General features: G+C 41.4%; 2 protein-coding genes across 10 annotated transcripts; one reads left to right on the top strand and one right to left on the bottom strand.

The window, feature by feature from the left end:
• Window positions 1–591: 591 nt before the first annotated feature.
• On the bottom strand, window positions 592–3,041 carry rps10 (ribosomal protein S10). Its single transcript, XM_089010049.1, has 6 exons — window positions 2,927–3,041; window positions 2,324–2,473; window positions 2,055–2,229; window positions 1,285–1,362; window positions 745–800; window positions 592–671 (listed from the first exon to the last, which is right to left on the bottom strand). Exons 2-6 carry the CDS (start codon window positions 2,471–2,473, stop codon window positions 630–632), a joined length of 501 nt encoding a protein of 166 aa, XP_088866175.1. The 5' UTR covers window positions 2,927–3,041; the 3' UTR covers window positions 592–629.
• A 771-nt stretch (window positions 3,042–3,812) lies between these two features.
• Window positions 3,813–22,858, top strand: pacsin1b (protein kinase C and casein kinase substrate in neurons 1b). 9 transcript variants are annotated; one of them, XM_089010739.1, is made up of 11 exons: window positions 3,813–3,932; window positions 12,454–12,549; window positions 16,366–16,476; window positions 17,363–17,441; window positions 17,522–17,757; window positions 17,920–18,075; window positions 18,280–18,455; window positions 18,543–18,663; window positions 18,747–18,871; window positions 18,962–19,158; window positions 19,347–22,858. In XM_089010739.1, the coding sequence occupies exons 2-11, from the start codon at window positions 12,490–12,492 to the stop codon at window positions 19,454–19,456; spliced, it is 1,371 nt and encodes a 456-aa protein (XP_088866865.1). In that variant the 5' UTR covers window positions 3,813–3,932; window positions 12,454–12,489; the 3' UTR covers window positions 19,457–22,858. The 9 variants fall into 9 exon arrangements, with proteins under 9 accessions (XP_088866865.1, XP_088866861.1, XP_088866867.1 ...); XM_089010735.1 differs by having other exon boundaries at window positions 17,285–17,441; XM_089010736.1 differs by lacking the exon at window positions 3,813–3,932 and adding an exon at window positions 8,018–8,081 and having other exon boundaries at window positions 17,285–17,441.
• Window positions 22,859–22,894: the final 36 nt, after the last annotated feature.

The raw sequence follows: 22,894 nt of genomic DNA, 5'->3' as shown, positions 1-22,894 counted from the left end.
AAATGATTTCACAATCTTAAAGGGGACATCAACCCCCGCAAAAATTCTTTAGTGTTATTTGCAGACCCAGTGATGTACTCTAAACATGGATTCTTATGAATGTTTGGGGAGGAATGAGTTAAACAGTAAAATCTAGCCTTGTTTATCCACCTCAGGGTATGGCCATTTTCCTAATTACTGTCAACTAAAAATGAAATCTTATTTTCTCAGTGCTCAGGTCAGCATTGGAAAACGGGAGGAACATGATTGGTTGTTACTCAAGTCATGAACAAACAGAAAATAGCAAAACGGCTACCCAACATGGACAAAAACTGGTCGATTTTGCTACTTCATATTCCACAAGCACAATATGAATAGATGGAGGACACTGATTTGCTGTGGTAATCCCTTGAAGGGAAAAGCCGAAAGGAAAAGAATGTTTCATTTTAAATGTACAGTAATTTTTTTTTTTTCAAATTGCATGTTCTCCACCGGCAGGTTTACTCCCACATGATAAAAACAGATGTCAGGTTAGCATGTCAGATGTCAGGTTAACAGAACAAAGTTTAATTTTAGGCTTCTGATTTCAAATGAAACACTGAGGGGCATGACTTGTTTTGGATTTCCTTTATTGTACAGAAAGTAAAAATTTACTGAGGCTGCTGTCCTCTGCCGCGTCCAAAGCCGCCCCTCTGAAAAGATTACACACAAAAAAGTTTAACAAGAGGCTTAACAGTCATGTGATTGTAACTTGTCAAAACTTACAAAGTGGAACTCTGTGGCAGCTCCAGCGCCAGCCTCTGCTTTCTTGTCAGCACCAGCTAAAAAAAATTGAATAGAAATTAGTAAAGCGCATCAATCCTGACTACCGCAAAACCATTAACTCATTCACTGCCAGGCAATGTGCAAAAATGTATCCACTTCAGTGCCAGGGTTTTTGTCATCATCACTCGAATTCCAGGACCCACAGAATATCGAGTTGCAGGACTACATAAACATTCAATCAACTTAGAAACCTAAGTCTCTCTTCTTTCAGCAGAAAAAAAGTTAATTCCTAAATTGCATCGGTCCGGAGTTATACGAGGTTGAAATGGGGGCGGCTTACAAGATACAATACATACATATTAGTTCATGTAGCACTTTAACAAAAGCTGAAGTTACCCCTGTGTGGGAAAAAACATAGCCAGAGGCCATGGCCAGCGCTTTATCGGCACAAATTCGGGACCGGCACTCTGCGTCATATTTTCAATTCTCGAATAAATTCGTGAATGCCATTAAATGTACAAAAACAAGCACACTACATACGTGGTGCAGCAGATCGCCTGTAAGCATCTCTGTCGGACTCTCCACGGTTAAGACGGGAAGGCCTGTCTCCATCTTCTCCTGCAACAATTGACCGTGTTAAGCTTTTCAACAAAAAGCTCATTTAAATGTCATCCATCTTGACTGCACTTTTAATGTCAACAAATTTTAGTGGTCTGTGAAGTGTTCCATACATCACATTTACACAGGAACCCCAGTTCACATACACCCTTGTTTCACAGTATTTTGTCTTGATAAAAGATCAGGATAACATGATTTCAAGAACAAAAAAAAATGTATCTGCACCTTCTGAAAAATAACACCTGGTGCTATATTATACTAATAGGTGTGTTCACTTTTCTCACTGACCACAATTTTGCCCTAATGTTTTTTTCTCTGTTACACACATACATTTTACAGTTCAATTTAAGGTTATTTTGTCTCTCATTTTAAAATGGTTTGGCCATAGTTTATTTCAGTCACTACATTTATTTCACATCTTTTTCCAAGTTTAAAAACAGATATTCAAGAAAAGAAAACATTTTTGTTAATATTGGGTGGGTGTACAAACATTCATTAATTGCACAAACTGCTTCATCCTCTTTAGAGTGGCAAGGGGTGCTGGAGCCTATCCCAGCTGTTCTCCCTCTGCCTGCATGGGTTTCCTCCGGGTACTCCGGTTTCTTCCCATTTTCCAAAAACATGACCCATGACAGTTGCGAGGCTCAACAGATTCCAAATACGGGTGTATGAAATCAGTTTATAGTCCTCACCTTTGGGTCCAGGCCGAGAAGTCTCAGGGCGGGTCTTTCGACGCAGCGTGGCTGGCACGATCTCGGAGGGAAGGTGAAGGAAGTCCCGTAAGTACTGGATGCCCTCATTGGTGAGGTACCAGTAGAAGTGGCGCCAAGCAAATTGCTCCTTGACGTAGCCGCATGACTTCAGGGACTGCACAGGTAAAAAAAACATGCACGTTAAAGCATATACAACGAGCAGTAGTTGAAAAATGTCTTTTGAAAATGTCGTTTCCCCACGTTGTCACCTGCATGGCTTTCATCACGTGAAGATTGGGCACGTTCTTGTCGGCAAGCTCGGGATGCTTGGCAAGGTGGACGTCCTTTTTGGCCACCATTACTCCCTCGTCGAAGAGGAGCTCGTAGATAGCAATGCGATTCTTCTTGGGCATCAGCATCTGCTCGTTTAAAAGAGAAAATAGCGGATATCCGCATCTGCTCATTTAAAAAGAGAAAAAGCGCAAACAGTGCTAACTTGTTAGCCGAACCGGTTACGTCGAGGGTACAATGCGTGTAAGTGCTGCGAAGCGGCTAAAAAAATGCGCATTAGTTTCAATGTAATAACAGAGTCTGTCGTTTGTTTTTCCATATTTTATATACGGTCGACGAGATGATATAACGACAGGCGGCTTCGTTGCGCCAAGAAAATGGCAGCTATCGGTGAACGTCGAATAGCAGTTGTGAGCGTCATCATCTCGTCTCAATATCGCTTGATTTATAACGTGAACGTTCGAAATAAAGCGATTTCTTCAAACGAATGTCATACAACACCTTGATGTTCACTGTGGATTTTTATTTACACGACCGATGTTGCAGATTTGTTTAGATTTAGACACCAGTAGTATATTTACCTTTCCACTTGCTAGTAGACCGGAGCCGGAAGGACCGTGCAACGTTGGTGGGGATGGTTTAGTCTCTCGTTCGAAGTGGCTTTCTTCCGCCTATCGCCCCCTTGTGTGGTGGAGGAAAACTACAGAATAATTTGTGGCCTGAGCAAAAATGACGAGGCAGCGCTTTAAAAAGGATTTTTCTCACAGTACCCGTGGAGAGTTTGTTTTCCTCGCACATTCCCAAAATGTGAACTGTAAGTTGACCGAATGGACAGGCTGCAGCTTCCACACCCTGCTACGAACTGCTGAAGACCGAGAGCGCTGGAGATCTCTGACTGCCCAGACGTCCATCATGGCACCCCTACGACCTTCTAGGCCATGGGATGAGAGAGAAAGTTGACCGATCACGCTAAATTATCTATCGGTGTGATTATGAATAGTTGTAACTTGTGTGTTAATGTGTGCCCTACGATTGGTTGGCACCTAGCCGAGCGTGTCCCTCGCCTTTTCTGGCCAAAGACCACAAAACAAGGCTCCACCCTCTGGGGGCTGACGTGGTTCAGATAATGAATCGGCGAGTAGTATTTTTGAATAGCATGATGAAAAATAGCAATAAACAGAAAATAAATAGCTTTTAATGGTCATGGTTTACGGAACTAATTAACAGGATTGAATTTGAATTTCCAAACAAAATATATCGTGGTTATGAATATAAAGGTAGGTTTGTTTTTACGTTATGTTTGGGTGTAATTAAAGTGGGTCTTGTATACAGCATATTTTATATGGAAAAACATAGCATTAAGACGTCCTTTATTTCGTCTCGGGATCCCTGATTTGGTGTTGTTGCCACCTTTTTTAAAATCGGGTTACGAAGGGACTTTTATTTTGAAGCAGAAAAGAGCCTCCGGGAAATGCGCCTATTCATCGCTAGCTTGACGTCACCCCTCTCGACGTTCATCAAAACGTCTGATGATGCTCCGCGTCTTGCAGGTTTGAAGCGAGCCAAGTGGATCGATCGGTCTGGTCGGTATGTCATCTCTTCAAACCATTTATATGATTTTCAACAAATCATTTGTTGGTTGTTTGCTGTCCTCTCACGGGCGCTGTAAAACTGCGATTAAAACGCATTTTTTACGAATTATTTTCGTTCCACGATAACGGTAGCGTGAATGAAAGCCAAAGGATGTAGTAGGGTATCAACAATAATAATAATAAAAATACCGAGGGGGATTTTATATAACAGTTTTGTGGACGTCAGAATCGAGAGTGGATATTAGTATGGCGTGATTTGAGTCACCGATATACCGCGGCTGCTGTGTCACTGGTTTCGTTTTCCTTTTGAACGAGTTCATTGCAGATTCGCATAAAACAATTCATGGGGAAGAATGCACGCAAAACAACAGTACAATTGCATCTGAGCTGGCAGGGGCCTTCACTGTGGGCTCTGTCCGCGGTTCTGAAGTGCCTGCATTGTGTAGAATAGATCAAACTGCTCACGTTTACATTTGAACCTTTCAGAACTGCCCAGGCTTGTATGAGATGATATTTCACTGTCGTACTGTTAGAGAAAAAAACGAGTTAACATCATTTTCTACATCATTTTCTTGGGCTGGCGAAAACCCCATCCCGTGACGCTTAAATGTTTGTCTTACATTGACTATTATAATAATAATACTGTACATGTGTTGATGACCATGCATGCATTTATTTAGGTCATGTTTTTATTCTCTGTATTTTTAATTAATTTCGGCATTATTAATACTTCATTATTAATATATCCTTTCATAACTTTGCTGCTGTTAATTTGTCCATTGTCAAACCACTAAAGGTGATATCATATAATCTAATATAAGATAAGATTAGAAAATAAATAAAGCACCCCGATAAACTTGACGCAGCTCTCCTTACCTTTTAACTTTGCCAGTATAGCATAGATGGATTTATTATTTATAAAATGTGCCATGGCCTTGGTGGAGCCCATTAACAGCTCATCTCATTGTACTTTAAACGGGTGTTTTCCAAGGCTATTGATTGTATTATACTGAAAGGCTTCGGCCATTCTTATGTATACTTACAATATAACTGATATTCAATGATTCATAAGTTCCATTGATTTCATGCCAGCTGCTGTTTGGGCTGAAGTGTTCCTTCAGTGATCACAGACAGCTAAAGATTGTACAAAAGCACAGTAACATACAGTACAGACCGTATTTGATTCAAATTGGAGGAACAATTCAAACTGAGTGTATGGAGGGAGGGATCAGTTTGGCGGTGCCATGGTGCATACATACAACTGATTTGCATTTGTGATGGTGTCACATGAAAATGTCAATGTTTGATATATGTCCTGGAATCAATGTAATTTACTGAAATTGGCTTGGAAATGGAAACTTAACTTTCATTGCCATATTATTATTATTATTATTATTAGTAGTAGTAGTAGTAGTAGTAGTAGTAGTAGTAGTAGTAGTAGTAGTCACCATTGTATTATTATTATCATTATTATCATTATTGTTATTTTTGTTATTGTTGTTATAGTTATTATTATTAGTAGGAGTAGTAGTTGTAGTAGTAATAGTCGTATTATTATTACTATTCATATTATTATTAGTAGAAGTAGGAGTAGTAGTAGTATTACTATTATTCATAGTAGTAGTATTATTATTATTAGTAGTAAAGTAGTAGTGTTGTGTTGTGGTGATGTTGGCAGTTATTATTATTGTTGTTGTTCAAGTCATTTTATTATTATTATTATTATTATTATTATTATTATTATTATTATTATTATTATTATTATTATTATTATCATCATTACTATTATTATTATTATTATCATCATTGGTGGTGTTGTGATGGTGTTGACAATTCTTATTCTTATTCTTATTCTTATTCTTGTTGTTGTTGTTGTTGTTGTTGTTATTGTTGTTGTTGTTGGTGGTGGCGGTTATTATTATTAGTAGTAGTAGTAGTCGTAGCAGTAATGGTAGTATGATGATGCTAATTATTATTTGTGTTTTCATTGTTGTTATGACAACCTGTTGTGCTAGAGAGAAAATATTTCCTGTTTCATGATCAGCGCAACAATCGTAAAGTGGACTTGCATCTCTAGTTGAAAAATGAAACAGAATTAAACAGAAACCCTTCAACTTCAATGTGAACAGCGAGATTCCATTTCAAAATTGCCTATCAATAACCAATTGATAACTAGACACTTGAAGTCATTTTCTACTCTAATTTGAGATGTCATAAATTAGCTCCCACAATGGTAGGATGGGACACTGGGGGGTCACTTGGAGCGAGCCCACCCACCCCGAGGTTAGAAATCTGATTAGATGACACGCAGATGGCCGGAACATCTGTCTGGGAATCAACGTGTGTATGTCATCTTCATTAGACATTACACTCAGATAATCAATGAACGAATCCATTAGGGGTTACGTGAGGACAATTGCTTGTATTGAACTTCGTGGGAACAGTTTAACCAATTCACTTCCAGACGTGTAAAAATGTGTCCACTCCGGTGCCAGGGTTTTTGTCATTGTCACTTAAATTGCAGGACTAGATCAACATTCAATGCGGCGTAAGAAACCTTAGACTCTCTTCTTTCATCACAAAAAAAGAGTTACAAGTGTACACCGCTTATATATATATATATATATATATATATATATATATATATACAGTAAAGTCTCGTTATATCGATATTCAAGGGAGTCCGAAAAAATATCGATATAACCGGGACTATCGATATATCCGACCCTGTTTGCATGTAATTTTCTCCGTGCGTGCATAGAAATAGTATCGATATAACCGGGACTATCGATATATCCGATATCGATAAAACGAGACTTTACTGTGTATATATATATATATATATATATATATATATATATATATATATATATATATATATATATATATATATATGAACATTTTGAGTTTGCATAGTTCCTGCGACAGGATGGTGAGGAAACTCTCTCCCAGATTCAGCCAGGAAAAGCTCCTGCTCACTCTGAGCTGGTCGGTCACCAGCCAATTACTTGGCATATTTGGACATACGAACATCCACACAAGTTAAAGTCACTGCTAAACCTAAACCTAATGTGCAGAATGATAATAATAATAATAATAATAATAATAATAATAATAATAATAATAATAATAATAATAATAATATTAATAATAGGCGGCCCGGTAGCCGAGTGGTTAGCACACCGGCTTCACAGTGCTGATGGTTGTTGATGTAGTTGCCTCTTGATGATAATCGAGTGAAGTTGCCGTGCTATCACGGCGATAATACCCTCACCCACACTGTCGCCTGCTAGCTGCTTTTCGTTAATCCAAATCAACAGATTTTTTTTTTCAACCTCTACTATTGCCTGACACCGTTGCTTAGACAACACAGAAACACCCATAGCAACACGTAGCACTGGTCGACTTAGCATACTGGTACTGGGACGCTAAGTCACACAAACACACACCTCGTTCGTGTTTTTCGATGATCTCCTTAATGTCTTCTTCGGCTTAACACTAGCCTGTGGTGGGGTCTTTTTCGGTCACATAATAGTAAAGTTCTCCACTCGATAGCAAACCACGTCTGCACTCAAAGGGGGTGTGGAAAAGTAGTCCGCCAGCCACCGTGGCACTGTTCGACCGCGTGGTTTGGTGTTCATCCACCGAAAACTAGTCCGCCAGCCACTGTGGCGCTGTGTGGTTTGGTCAGTCCGCCGAAAACTAGTTAATATGCAAAGACTATATTCTAGCAAATTTAATGTTCATAAGGTGAAAAGTTCGTTAGCTAAAGCATTCGTAAACTGAGGTATCACTGTCTGTCAAATCAATATCAACTTGGTTGAGGGTTTTGGGACACCCAAAGACACTCCTGCTTCTCCAGCATTCCTCCACATATAATTCTCTGCCAGCCAAACCAATGATGTCTAAGTGCCAGGTCATCCTTCTCACTAATAGTCTCTCCTTTGTGTTCTTCCTCCTACTCCCTACGACGACTCTCCTTTGCTAATTATTGATGGCCTTATGTGTCTTTGCGAGGAAATAGCAAAGTTCACTCTTGTAGTGTACGCGTGTAGGCGTATGTGTTACATGTGTGTGTTGAGGGCGTGCTGCGTAGTGGTCAGCAGCTGTTGCGGACGGCGGCGTCAGGAATACTTCAGGTTCTGTACGTCTTCTCATCTAGTGTTGTTTTTTTTAACGTGTATATTTATGGGCACTGTTGCGTTGTGAATGTGTGGTTAGCAGGTTTGTGCCACAGTTTTGAGGTTCTGGGTTAGAAACGTTGCTCAGAGATCCTTTTGTTCATGTTGCTACAATTCTTCACACAATGTCATGTGTCTTGGCGAAATTTGCAGGTGCCTGGCATTAAAAAAAAAAATTCTACCTTTCCAATAGGCACGAAGGAATATTTTTATTTTTTCCTGTGAGGTAATTTATTAGCTCCTACGCCGAGTGTGTTCATATGAACAAAGTTAAATTCATTCATTTTTATACCCTCTTGTGCTGAGCGTGTCCAAGTGATCACGGCTCATATCTCAGAAACTATACACTGTGCAGCTAAGTGGATGCCATTTTTGAGTTTTTCACAACCTTATTACCCTATATCCAAAGTTATAAACCAATCTGAAAATATTTTCTATTGTCGGCGTAAATGGGTTAATTAAGCTGTTAGGGTACACAGTCTCGCAAAAATGTCTAACTTTAAAAGGTGATTCATAGAGATTCCCAAGAGATCTTATGCTCTGCCCGGTGGTGCTCAGGCACAAATGAAATATTGAATTAAATTACAGACGTTCCTGAACTTACAAACAAGATAGTTTCGAACGGTCGTTTGTAAGGTGAATTTGTTTGTAAGTTGCTTCAGTGCTATATTTTGTATGGAATGTATGTCTAAGGCTTATATAAACATTTATTGGTTTCTACTGAAAAATACATGTTTAATAAAATATATGCTCGATAAAGATATGTACGTGTACAACTGGAGAGAATACTACATATGTTATTAAAACATTGTTCGTATGTACCGTTGTTCTGAACTCGAATGTTCGTAAGTAGGGGAGTGTCTGTTGTCCAATGGTTACAAACTCTCATCGGAAATCAGAACCAGTAGTTGTGCGTGCGACGGCATAAATCGCAATTTTGAACTGGCAAAATTCAAATGTGATCTTTTTTTCAGGGTTTGTAGCCCTTGAGAAGTAATCCGACAACAAGGTCCCACAATCTGGTTGTGTTTCGAAATATCATTAGAATAACTTGACTCTCTCTTCATTTTACTACCACTGTATCTCTCTCTCTGCATGCCTTGTACTGTATCTCCGCAAATATCGCCTCCGCCCTTTGTGTTATCAGCTTCTCAAACACTGCCTCGGGCTTCAAATGAAACTCCGCGAGGGTGATCCTTTGTATTACAAAACTAGATTGACACTAGCGGCTTATGATAAGAGCAGTTTTCGCAAACTATGATAGGATAGTGACTAGCCAATCATGGATTGCGAAAACTCTGACATTGACCAGTGCCTGCAAGACGGCTTTGGTACCCCTTTTTGGTTGCCAACTTGAAATCTGATTGGTTAAAGCAACAGCTTGATTGACACATTTGATGGGACAGGGCCCACAGAACAGATTGTGAAGGCATCCAGGTTGATTTCGGACCCTGGAAACAAATGATGCCTGAAATGTGATTGGTTAAATGTTTAAATACGAAAACCCACACCTGGAAGCAGCACATCGGGTGAAAGACAATGAAATTAAGATGGAAGACACTTTGGTATTATTTAATAAGAATTCATGGACAAAATATAATTAACATCAGTCTGTGATTCAGATATTTCTAGGCCAGCAAAGAAGGTCTTGTAGGCCCTGACGGCCCACCACTGCAATTTGAAATTATTTAAAAATAATTCATGGACATAATATAATTCACATCAATCTGTGATTAAGATATTTTTAGGCCAATAGAGAAGGCCTTCCAGGCCCTGACGGTAAACGACTGGTGGCGAGCAGCTTTAATAACACAATGACCACTTCAAAATTGCATGCAAGGCACCGAATACCATGTCACATTTTCCAACATCCTGTTTTTGAATCAGAATTTTCGGCAACCAAACATTACAGAGCACTGGTCATGAGTTTTAGACTTTTGTCATTGTCGCCGAAGATGGTACAAAAAAGAAGCCAATGCAAAGCGCCCACAGTTACAACAACACCCAATGTAATGTTTTATGATTGATTTTATTTGATTCTATGCTAGTCCATCAAAATATAGTTGTTTTAGATACGTAGTGCATAAAAAAGACTAGGGACCACTGTCTTCAACCATCCAGTTTGAATCCTAATGCCGCAAGGCTACAAACCATAACAAAAATCTGAGGATCTGAAAGACGTGTGGCAGCAACACACCCACCAAGTCACCCCCACCGCCCCCAACCGCCTCATTTCTCCTCTTTGTGTACCCCCCCGGCTCAGCGGAACCTCTCGAGCTCAACATTACAGGATTATCCCTCGCTAACATCCACAAACACACACATTGAACGTTGATTCTTGTTCCGTTCCTCGCTGAATTTCTTGATGGTCTTGAGGCTCGGAATTGGAGGACGTTGTTGTCCAAGACCACGTGTCTCTCCTTTCTGCCGTCGCTAATGGAGTACTAGGGGTAAGCTTTTGTTCAGGCAAGGGGGGCTTTGCTGGTCTTTGTCTTGTGCAGTTGATGCCTCTGGCTCAACCAGATTGGTCGTTGTGGTTCTTTCTCTGAAGTGTCTTTGAGACGAGCAGCGCAGCCTTTGTTGTTTGCGTGTTGTCAGCTCGGTGGCATTGGTTTCAAAGTAAAAAAGCTTTGTGTAACAAAAGCCTCCTCTTGGTTGGAAGCTAATGCATGTTGCGAAGACCCGAAACCATCAAGTGGAGTTGGATCACAATTTCTCAATGGAGTGAGTGGATTTTAGATATAGGTAAAATCCTCTCTCTCTCAGTCTCTCTCTCTCTCTCTCTCTCTCTCTCTCTCTCTCTCTCTCTCTCTCTCTCTCTCTCTCTCTCTCTCTCTCTCTCTCTCTCTCTCTCTCTCTCTCTCTCTCTCTCTCTCTCTCTCTCTCTCTCTCTCTAGCTCTCTCTAGCTATCCATCGAGCTAGCTATCCATCTAGCTAGCTATCTAGCTATCTCACTCCATTGACATTGCTCTCTTTCCCTCTCCATTGTCAAGTGTCATGATGGTTGACCCAAATACCCACGCCGCTGCCGCCCCACCCCCAGCCCCCAACCCACTGATCTCCAATCAAAACACAACCATTCTCTTTCTATTGTTTTCCAGGTGTCACCCTTTCCTCATAATGTTTCTCGTTTACATTTTCTTATCCTGTAAATTATGAATATGTTCTTATGTTGAAGTAGTTATTTATTTGTTTGATGGTCAATACCAATACCGGTGGTTGGATGCTTCATCGCTAGCACGGAGTTAGCATTTAACGGATGTCAAAACTACCACTCCTCTTTTTTTTTGCTTAGCAATGGTATCTTGTTTCTGACACAATGCAGTTTGTGGCTTCTTGTCTTCATGCTACGCTAACAGCACCTATATGCATGATATTAACCGAATATTTTTTGCTTTGTGAGAGGCATTGGTGGAAGTTAGCATCAGAGCTCCGAGAGCTTATTTGTCTGGACAATAATTAACTGGGTCTGTTTAACTCTAAACACTCTCCTAATTAATTTGCAACATCTGGGCGGTGTTTTATTGATTTACATGGTGACTCTGCAAGTTTAGGCTCCTCTTGTCCCCCAAGGAAATGTCACCGGGTCAATCCCAGTGAAGATTAATGGCCGGCCTTTCTATATATTAATCTCAGCTCAATGGGGAATAGAAACGGACGGACAACCTTTCAGTGTTCACAATCTGTTTTTTTTGTCACAGTGTTTCACCTTTCATAGTGTTTCACCACAGAGACTTTGTACTGTTATCACTGAATACACGATTAGCTGCTACCAAACTAACCTTGCAAAGTAAAGAAAATAATGCACAGATGTGTGTGGTGTTTTAAAAGGATTATTACCTGTGAATGAAACGTATCTATGATTGCATAACTCAAGCCCCAATAAATACAGAGGGTTGTGTCAGGAAGGGCATCCGACATAAAAGCTTGTCCAAAACAAGCATGCGGATCAAACCCCTAAAGATGGAGGACACTGATTTGTTGTGGCGGCCTCTTGAATGGAAAATCTGAAAGGAAAAGAAGAAGAAGATTGCATAACTGTCTAGTACAGTGGTTCTCAAACTGGGTTGGATCGAACTCCAGGGGTTCGGTGGATCCTCTGCTGCAGAGGTCCACCCCTCAGTCTCGTCTGCAGTTAGTGGGAAGTCATTGAAAGAAGGGTTCGGTGAATGAGCATCTGAAACCGGTGGTGTTCGGTGCCTCCAACAAAATTAAGAACCACTGGTCTAATATTACTCAACGCGCCATTTTAGTGAATAAAATATGCAATGAGGTATTTGCGAGAATATTAATATGCAGAATTTTTCATGTCTGTTCTCATTTCGCCCTTGCAGCGCATAAGAGGTGCTAACGAAGACCCCATTGCCACCATGTCTGGCGCATTCGACGAGTCAGCTAGCCTGGAGGAGAATACTGACAGTTTCTGGGAGGTGAGAAGGATGGATTTTTTTTCTTTTAAAGCCTTTGGTGATTGAACTCTTGGTGAACCTCACCGTGGAGCTCTGTGAGGATGCATTAATATTTAACATCCTGCGTAAAACAGATCCCAAATGATTTGTATATCTGTCACTTGCACATCAGACAACAGTCTTAAACAGTCTTACTGCAAAAGTCAGTGCAGGTCTGAAAGTCCTCTGTAGACTCGTACTTCAGGCATCCTTAGTCTATGCTACTTATCCTCAGGATTGAGGGTGAGTTGGGACTTCTCCTGGCAGACTCTGGGAGAGAGGCGTTTAAAGACTCCGAGTTAAAGGGGGACAACCCTGATCTGGATTTCTTGATTATGCAGGCGGTTTCTCTCAAGGGTTTAAGAGTCAGTTTACTGACTCCTACTGAGATGCATTGCAAATCCCCGCCGTCAAACACAGGTCTGTTAAAGTACCAAGACTGACCACAAGGTATCCGTACTGGAAAAAATAGATTAAACCGATTTTCAACCGTAAATATTGAACATGTTTAACAAAACGTCTGTGTAAGCTCTCAGTCGTACAGGAGTGGTCCATCGATATAGATATATATATATATATATATATACACACAGTAAAGTCTCGTTCAAGGGAGTCCGAAAAAATATCGATATAACCGGGACTATCGATATATCCGACCCTGTTTGCATGTAATTTTCTCCGTGCGTGCATAGAAATAGTATCGATATAACCGGGACTATCGATATATCTGATATCGATATAACGAGACTTTACTGTATAGGGGCGGCCCGGTAGTCGAGTGGTTAGCACACCGGCTTCACAGTGCAGAGGTCGCCGGTTCGCATCCCGGTCCGGCCTCCCTGTGTGGAGCTTGCATGCTCTCCCCGGACCCGCGTGGGTTTTCTCCGGGTCCTCCGGTTTCCTCCCACACTCCAAAAACATGCATGGCAGGCAGATTCATCCCTAGGTGTGAGTGTGAGAGTGACTGTTGTATGTCTTTGTGTGCCCTGCGATTGGCTGGCAACCAATTCAGGGTGTCCCCCGCCTCGTGCCCGAAGACAGCTGAGATAGGCTCCAGCAACCCCCATGACCCTAATGAGGAATAAGCGGTACGGAAAATGAGATGATATATATATATATATATATATATATATATATATATATATATATATATATATATATATATATATATATATATATATACACCACCTTATTATTCCTGCAGGGTATCTGATCACTGGCAGGGCATAGCTGTTTATTGCCCGGGTCTTGTTCTTGCCAATGAGCTGGCTTCTGAGGACTTGCCTCACCCGCTGGAGGTATTTGGTCGTAGCCGCTTTCCTGTTGCTAGTTCGAGGTTGCCATTGGCCTGTGGTATACCGAGGTACTTGTAGCTCTTTTCAATGTCTGCTATTGTTCCTTCAGGGAGTGAGACCCCTTCAGTGTGGACTACCTTGCCCCACTTAGTCACCATCCGACTACATTTCTCCAGCCCGAATGACATTCCGATATCACTGCTGTAGATCCTGGTTGTGTGGATCAGGGAGTCTATGTCCCTTTCGCTCTTAGCATACAGCTTTATGTCATCCATGTAGAGGAGGTGACTGATCGTAGCTCCATTTCTGAGGCGGTATCCATAGCCTGTCTTGGCGATTATCTGGCTGAGGGGGTTCAGTCCTATGCAGAACAGCAGTGGGGAGAGTGCATCACCTTGGTATATGCCACATTTGATGGACACTATATATATATATATATATATATATATATATATATATATATATATATATATATATATATATATACAGTAAAGTCTCGTTATATCGATATTCAAGGGAGTCCGAAAAAATATCGATATAACCGGGACTATCGATATATCCGACCCTGTTTGCATTTAATTTTCTCCGTGCGTGCATAGAAATAGTATCGATATAACCGGGACTATCGATATATCTGATATCGATATAACGAGACTTTACTGTATATATATATATATATATATATATATATATATATATATATATATATATATATATATATATATATATATATACCTACTGTCCAGACATGGCGGTGCCGGACTCTGCTATGATAGGTCTCTGCTCTCAGGTTGGGGGGAGCAGAGGACTACTCCCTGCCACTCCACTGAGTGTTCCTATTGTCCTGACTAACGACTGGCCTGATTGCCCCACTTCGACCGGTATCACCTCATCAGTATTACTAATCCTATGTTGCCTAAGCAGGCTATTGTATGAACGATCCAAATTGAACCTCACCCCACCAAACCGGTTTAATGAAGGATTTAGTTGTTTTATGAAAATCGCTTCTTTTACTCCCCTTTCAAACCATCTATGTTATTTCACCAAAAATTTTAACCTCATTGTCGTCAAATGAGTGGTTGCTAGCTTTTAGGTGCAAATGTACCACCGATTGAGGCCCACTAGTATTATCCCTGCGATGTTGATAAAATATTTTTGGGAGAATTGTTTTAGTCTCCCCAATGTACTGCTCTTTACAATTTTTATTCTTACAATGTATTGAATAAACTACATTACTTTGTTTTTCATTTGGCAGCCTATCTTTTGAATGCACTAATTTTTGCCTTAAAGTGTTTATCGGTTTGAAATAAGTAGGAATTTTGTGTTGCCAAAGGACTCTGTAGTTTTTCAGAAACTGATTAACAACCCTAGTCTTTTCCTGGTAGATCAAGGAGAACAGACAGTAATCCTCCTGAACATCACTGATCGGAGTGAGACGAGTGTTAACTTAAATCGGAAGTGGTGACTAATGTTCAAATTTAGCTGAATTTGTTACTTTTCTAGGTTCAAAAATCGACATTATAATATTGAAGTCCAGGATGTAAAAGCTCAGCTATCAAGCCACTGTACCCAATAAGATTCAACATTGTGTGTGTTGACAAAGACATGGCATCGCCAAATCGAGTTTCACAGCACAAGCAAGCCATGAGTAACTGGAGTTCATTCCCACCCCTCATTCATTATATATAGCAGCCAACACTGTTGACCAACAAAGAGGCGATATGGCAGTTTGGTGGTTTTTCTGTACCGGTATTCCAGCAAATGGGGTTTACTAAAATCTCCCATGAGAGATATCTGATTATTTTACCTAATTTACTGCCAGACATGTGCAAAATGTGTCCATTCCAGTGCCAGGGTTTTTGTCATTGTCACTTGAATTCCAGGACCCACAGAATATTGAGTTTTAGGACTACATAAACATTCAATACAGCATCAGAAACCTTAGATTATCTTCTTTCATTAGAAAAAAGAGCGAATTCCTAAATTATATGGGGCTGGAGTTATATGAGCTTGAAATTAGGGTGGGTGTCCAAAATACAATGCAATACATACATGTAGGTGTATATAGCGCTTTAACAACAGCAGAAGCTGGAACAAAACGCTAGCATGGAAAAAAGGAAAATGCTTCCCCCTCGTGGTGAATAAATTGAACAAATTCGGGAATGGCACTCTGAATTCGGGAATGGCACTCTACGTCTTATTTTCAAATCCTGAATACATTGAATGAGTTAAGATCACATTTCAGTCCAGGAACACAATTCTTAATAAACGGCTTATCTTTGGAGTAAACAGTAACAATCTGAATTATATGCGATAAAAACACACAAAAAAGACATGGTTAACTACTTTAACTCCATCTGCGATAGCCCAAGAGAAGGCGTTCAGGGGCCAAAATCCAGCCTGCCGGCTGACATTCCATTTGGGCAAAATAGAAGAGAAATCGCATTATCCCTTCCACTTTGCAGTGTTCTATCATCAACACACCGTTCATTTGCACATTTAGCAGGAGCAGCAAAGGTGTCATCTTCCAGCCCGCCGTCCCTACATCACTATGCCTCACTGCATCGCGGTGTGCCGACTCAGCAGTTCTGCCATGCCGATGATACATCTGCGGGTATAATACAAGCCTTTTTGGGTTTGTTTGTTGGCCACATTTCATGACCAGTGATATTCACTAAGGTCTAATAATTAAACTGACAGTCTCCTTGGAATAGCGTACTAGCTAATCTCTCGAACCTAAGGAAAACCCTTCATAATGTAACACAGATCAGAGTTTTACGCTGTTTCTTTTGAAATGTAAAGTTTCTTGTACTGTATGCGGACCTTGCTCTTCTGACTTTAACTCAAATGTTTCCCAATTTATTACCATGACTCTTCCACAATTAAATGGTTGTTTGTCGATGTAGGCCCTGCGATTGACTGCTAAACGGTTGAGGGTGTTCCCACACACCTCCTGCCTGAAGACAGCTGGGATCGGCTCCAGGCACCCACAACCCTCGTGGCGGATCAGATAATGGATATGTGGATGTAGTCTAGCAATTGTGGGAAAGGTTTTGTGCTGTAGTGCACAAAATGTTTGATCGGTTTAGTGCAGAAAAACCTGAGAGAAATGTTGAGAGGGTTTTGTCAGGATATGTGGTTAATTTGAGGGGAAAATGATGTCTTGTTGCTCTCAGTTGGTACAGTTTGGGTAATTTGGTTTGTGGTTTGGGGTTACAGTTTGATTTACAGGTAGCATTTAGGGTTTTGATTAGATGGTTTCCGTCCCAGAAGACTATAAACTGTCAAAAGGTTGAAGTGGTCCATCTGCAAATGTTTGCCAATTTTCACTTCCTGATTAGGTAGCTTATGAAAATCTTCACGAAGGATGCAGATGTCTCTATTGACACGTCTGATTTAGAATCTTCTTTTATATCGGATAGGTAGGGAACTACAAGCGTACAGTGAAAAGAATTGACGACGGTCACAGGCTCTGCAATGACCTCATGAATTGCATCCAGGAGCGAGCTAAAATCGAGAAGGCCTATTCCCAACAATTGACGGAGTGGTCCAAGAGATGGAGACAGCTGGTGGACAAAGGTCAGAGGGTGTCTCAAAATCAGAGGTCTGCGAAACATAGGTCTAAAACAACACTAACGCTCACCCTGCCCTTGCGCCAGGTCCCCAGTACGGCACAGTAGAACGCGCTTGGATGTCGCTCATGATCGAGGCGGAGAGGGTGAGTGATCTCCATCATGAAGTGAAGAACAACCTGATGAGCGAGGACTTTGAGAAGGTGAAGAACTGGCAGAAAGAATCATACCACAAGCAGATGATGGGAGGATTTAAGGAAACCAAAGAGGCAGATGAGGGATTCAAGAAGGCCCAGAAGCCCTGGGCTAAAAAGTTGAAGGAGGTAAGAGAAGCCGAAGTACACATTCCTGTCTCAAAATATGACCTGTGAATAAAAAGACTTTTCCCGGTTTTTGGAAGCAACCAATTGTTGGGTTCTTATCGTCAAAAAAACGGAAATCCAGTGAACCGTTTCCTGATTGACAAACGTGTCTTTTGTCATCAGCTTGAGGCTGCCAAAAAGTCATACCACATTGCATGTAAAGAGGAGAAGCTGGCATCAACCAGGGAGACCAACGGCAAGAGTGAATCCTCAGTGACTGCTGACCAGCTGAAGAAACTCCACGAGAAAGTGGACAAGTGCAAAGTTGATTCACAGAAGGTGAGAACTTTTGGAAGAGTCTGTGATCCAACATACCAACATTTTCTTCAGAGTAGAAACTCTGTCATGGTCATGTGTAATTCATTACGCATGCTCGGCTTCTCTCTTGGTCTCAAAATCTTAATCCTGATGCCGACTTCTGCTGACCTCTGTTTTCCTTTGACCGTTGATTCATTGCTTGTTTATTGATTTTTCAATCTTCAGGCCAAGGACAAATACGAAAAAGCTCTAGATGAGCTCAACAAGTGCACACCTCAGTACATGGAGAACATGGAGCAGGTCTTTGAACAGAGTCAGCAGTTTGAAGAGAAGAGACTGTGCTTCCTCAGGGAGGTGCTCTTGGACATCAAACGCCATATCAACCTCACTGAAGACCAAAGGTTTGATTCATGTGATGACTGATTGTGGTATACAGCAACAACCTTTTCTTGAGAACTACACTGTGATCCCTTTCTGTTTTTCCAAAGTTACGCATCAGTGTACGGGGAACTAGAACGTGTCATCACATCCGCCAGTGCTGAGGAAGATCTCCAATGGTTCAACAATAATCATGGCCCCGGCATGCACATGAACTGGCCCCATTTTGAGGTACCGGCCTTGTGTCGGTCGGGCGGGCTAAGTGCTTCGTCCAATGGCAGCGCACCAATCATTTACACATGTTTCTCTTGCAGGAGTACAACCCGGAGCTAAACCACAGTATCACGAAGAAAGAAAAGTCAAAGAAAGGCAATGATTCCATCCTTCTGACCAACGTCACACCAACAGTTGATCGGTCCCAAGCTGGAGATCAGGGCAGGTGAGAAAGTCTGGGTAAAAACCGAATTCAAAGGTTCTTGGCCAATAAAAATCACTTCTTCTTCTGTCTTTATTTCTTGGGTTCTTTTAGCATGAGTAGCTACGAAAAGAACCAGCCGCACAGGGCCTCGAACGAGTGGTCAGATGAGGACCAGACGGCACCAAACTCTGCCAGCAACACCAACGGCGGCGCGAACCCTTTCGACGAAGACTCGGCCGGTGGTGTCAGAGTCCGGGCACTATACGACTACGAGGGCCAGGAGCAGGATGAGCTTAGCTTTCAAGCAGGTAAGTGTCACATGTTAACCCAAAGTGTCATTCATTCATAACACAGCACCTGTGACAATGCGATGACGGCACCCCAAATCTTTAAATCGGAATATGCCGTATGAACCGAGGACCCCAAATGCCAAACTGAAGATTCATTCATTCTTAACGCTGTCATTGTAAAACTGTTCTTCTGATTCTTGACAAAGGTGACGAACTGACCAAGTTAGAAGAGGAGGACGAGCAGGGTTGGTGCAAAGGACGTCTAGACAGCGGCCAGTTGGGTCTCTACCCTGCCAATTATGTGGAGCCAATCTAACGCCCTCACCGCCACGGACGCCTGAACAAACTTTTCGTGTATGCACATTGACCACCTCCGCCTTTTTTCAGCACCTAAACTTGGTTTCCCCATTTCCAGGACCATGCGAATTCTAGTTTTGCATTTTTATGATACAGTCTTCAAAGCGGTGCCTGGATGAACAAGAACGAGCTATGCATTGTGCATTCCATGTATATATTGATGTTGTTTTTTTAACTATCTTGATGCTTGTACAGTGGTCACGCCCCATGCATTTTGTCATTATGAGTTATTGAAATATCGAGCCTTAAAGGAACAGTCTAGTTTTAGATTCATGAAGTTTTTAATTGTCTCCCCGTTTTGTTCCCGTTGAACTCATTCACTGTCATTCACGAATTTATTCGGGAATTGAAAATATGACATAGAGAGTCATTCACGAATTTGTTCGGGTTTTGTTTTTTTCATTCTTGGGTGCTGGTAAAATGCTGGTCATACCTCTGGCAATGTTTTTTTTTCCCTTCCACAAGGGGGCAGCATTTCCTTTTTTTCTATGTTAGCGCTTTGTTCCAGCTTCCGCTGTTGTTAAAGCGCTATATAAACCAATATGTATGTATGTATTGCAGGGTGGCCCGGTAATCACAGTGCAGAGGTCGCCGGTTCGCGTCCCGGTCTGGCCTCCCTGTGTGGAGTATACATGTTCTCCCCGGGCCCGCGTGGGCCTTCTCCGGGTCCTCCGGTTTCCTCCCTTACTCCACAAACATGCATGGCAGGCAGATTGACCACTCCAAATTGTCCCTAGGAGTGATTGGCTGGCAACCAATTCAGGGTGTCCCCTGCCTCGTGCCCGAAGACAGCTGAGATAGGCTCCAGCACACCCCCCGCGACCCGAATGAGGCATAAGCGGTACGGAAAATGGATGGTATGTATTGCATTGTATTTTGGACAGCCACCCTCATTTCAAGCTCATATAACTCCAGACCCATATCATTTAGGAATTAACTCTTTTTTTCCTGATGAAAGTGTAAAGTCTAAGGTTTCTAATGCTGTATTAAATGTTTATGTAGTCCTAAAAGTCAATATTACGTGGGTGATGGAATTCAAATGACAATGACAAAAGCCCTGGCACTGGAGTGGACACATTTTTGCACATGTCTGGCAGTGAATGAGTTAATACTCTTGTGTTCTCATATTTATTTCATTTTATTAAATGTTTATTTGATGTTGTTTTGTAATTTCTGTTTTTTTGTGATTTGATTTCATTTCTGTCTTATATTTAAATTCATGCTATTTTTAATACATATGTTGTATTGATGTATTTTTTTTGTTATTGTTGGGTAATATTTCATTTTAGTTGCATCTGATGCATTTTTGGTTTTCTTTTATTCTTTTGTGTATATGTTTGTTTTCTGCATCCTTTTCCTCCAATTTTCTTTTGTGTATGTCAGTTTTTTTTTGTCTTTTTTCCTCCCTTTTACTCTATTGATTTCAATGTGGTTCTTTGCAAAATGCCAAGACTGCGTCTTGAGCGCTTCCATTGTGGCCCAAACCACAAAGCTGCCTCCAGTACTCCAGATCGCCCTTTTTTTTAACTGATGTTCAAAATCACCTTTCTCTTGTTTACAAGCAGTCCCATCGCAGAGCCTTCGTGCACTGCATGGCCTCATCTCGATTGCCTCCACTTTTGCCCATCATGAGTGCAGAGTCGGGGTCACTCGGGGTCACTCGGGGTCACTTTGCCTCACTGTTAAACGTTGCATCAGATGGAATGACTTGCTGGGCAGTCCACAGGTGTCAACGATGAACACAACACCCTGGCCTGGTGTTGTCTTACTTTGCGAGCGGCAGAGAAAGCTGCAGAGGAAGCACTGAAATATTGATGAGTTTTCCTTACGCAAGAAGTGAGCTCGTTGCAACCGTGTTTACTCCCCAAACTCACCCACCAAAAAAAGATAAAGAAGGGAAAACAAATGTTTATTTGTGTGTTTATTTTCTTTGCGTGGCTGCGTCCACCACGAAGCGAATGAAATGAAACCATGTCTCAAATAAAAGACGCCATGATATCGGAACTCTTATGATATCGGGTGCATTATCACATTTGTGTTTGTCCAGGGGTAACTTTTAACCGAGCATGAACCTCACTAGCCAACGTCTCTCACTGTCTCTCTCTCTGTCTCTTTCTCTACTTCTCCCTCTTTACCAATGCAGTGAGCATTTTATATTTTTTTGACTTTGTAGTGCCTCACACTTTTTGATATTGTTTTTCTTGTTATTCATCATGTAAAGTCTAATTTGCTTCATTCATTTTTCATCGTGTTTGGGGTAGCAGATGACCTCAGGCATATAGCATTTGACGTTTGCAAAAGATGCAAAATAAACACAGAACTGGTCCAAAAACGATTGCAAAGCGTATTCTGTATAGACGCTCCTCAACTTACAAAGAGTTACGACGTTACAGTACATACGAACATTTTTGCGGGTACGGTATGTCGAAAAATGTTCGGACAGAAATTCTGTAACCTAGATTTTGTATTGCGCGACTATTTACGGTCGAGCTCGCTTGCGATTGGCTGCGTACCATGCTTCACGCATACGCACGCACACACACAGATGTATTGGAGGTTTCAAGGGCTGGATGTTAACGTGACGGACACCAAAGCTGACCAATCAGCGTCCGGCTATGCTGAAGTGTTTCCAATGAGTTCAGGACCCGATCCGCCGAGCTCGCTATGTAGCGTATGTGGGCGGGGAGAAAATTCCCTCGTCCCAGTTAACGTACAACAGGAGGAGGCGAATGGCGATTCATAACTAAAGTAATGGCACGTCATTCGGTCATGACGTGCCAGCAGCTTCAGTAATGGCTTACTGAAGACTCAAGGATATATGTCGTCGTACTGCAGTAGGTGTGAATTTAGTTTACGACTGTTAGAGCGTCTGTGTTTCATACCTCCCCCTTCAGTATTTGACTTCAACATACATTCCATACAAAATATAGCACTGAAGCAATTTACGATCAAATTCACCTTACGAACGACCGATCGGAACGTATCTCGTTCGTAAAGTGGGGAGCGTCTTGTATATATACAACAAGCGTTTACATTCACACCTTCAGTGGGGATGATTTTGACTATTATGGGAGCAAAATCAATGTAAGCGCTGGGAAGGTATGCGTACTCCACGTGAGAAGCAGAGATTTAAATTCAAAACCTCTCAACTGTGAGGCAGAAATGCAAATTACTGTCCAATGTGCTCCCAAAGTTCAAATCACTCAGTAAAAAAATGATCAAAGAAAAAAAGATCAACAGGCAGTTTGTGCTTCAGACAATATTGACTGCCGGTTGTTGTCTAAGATTTAGACAGTCCTCATGGTTCATGTTGTCTTGCCCGAGAACAAGACCATGAGCACACACTTAGCGGTCGCAGGACGACGGATGGAAAGTTTTGCGTTGTTTTTTTTTTTTT

The sequence above is a fragment of the Hippocampus bargibanti genome, linkage group LG12 (assembly GCF_051943395.1).
Source record: "Hippocampus bargibanti isolate YZ-2025 linkage group LG12, ASM5194339v1, whole genome shotgun sequence".
NCBI lineage: Eukaryota > Metazoa > Chordata > Actinopteri > Syngnathiformes > Syngnathidae > Hippocampus > Hippocampus bargibanti.
The sequence above is the reverse complement of the archived record's forward strand: the minus strand, read 5'-3'. Positions and strand labels throughout refer to the sequence as shown.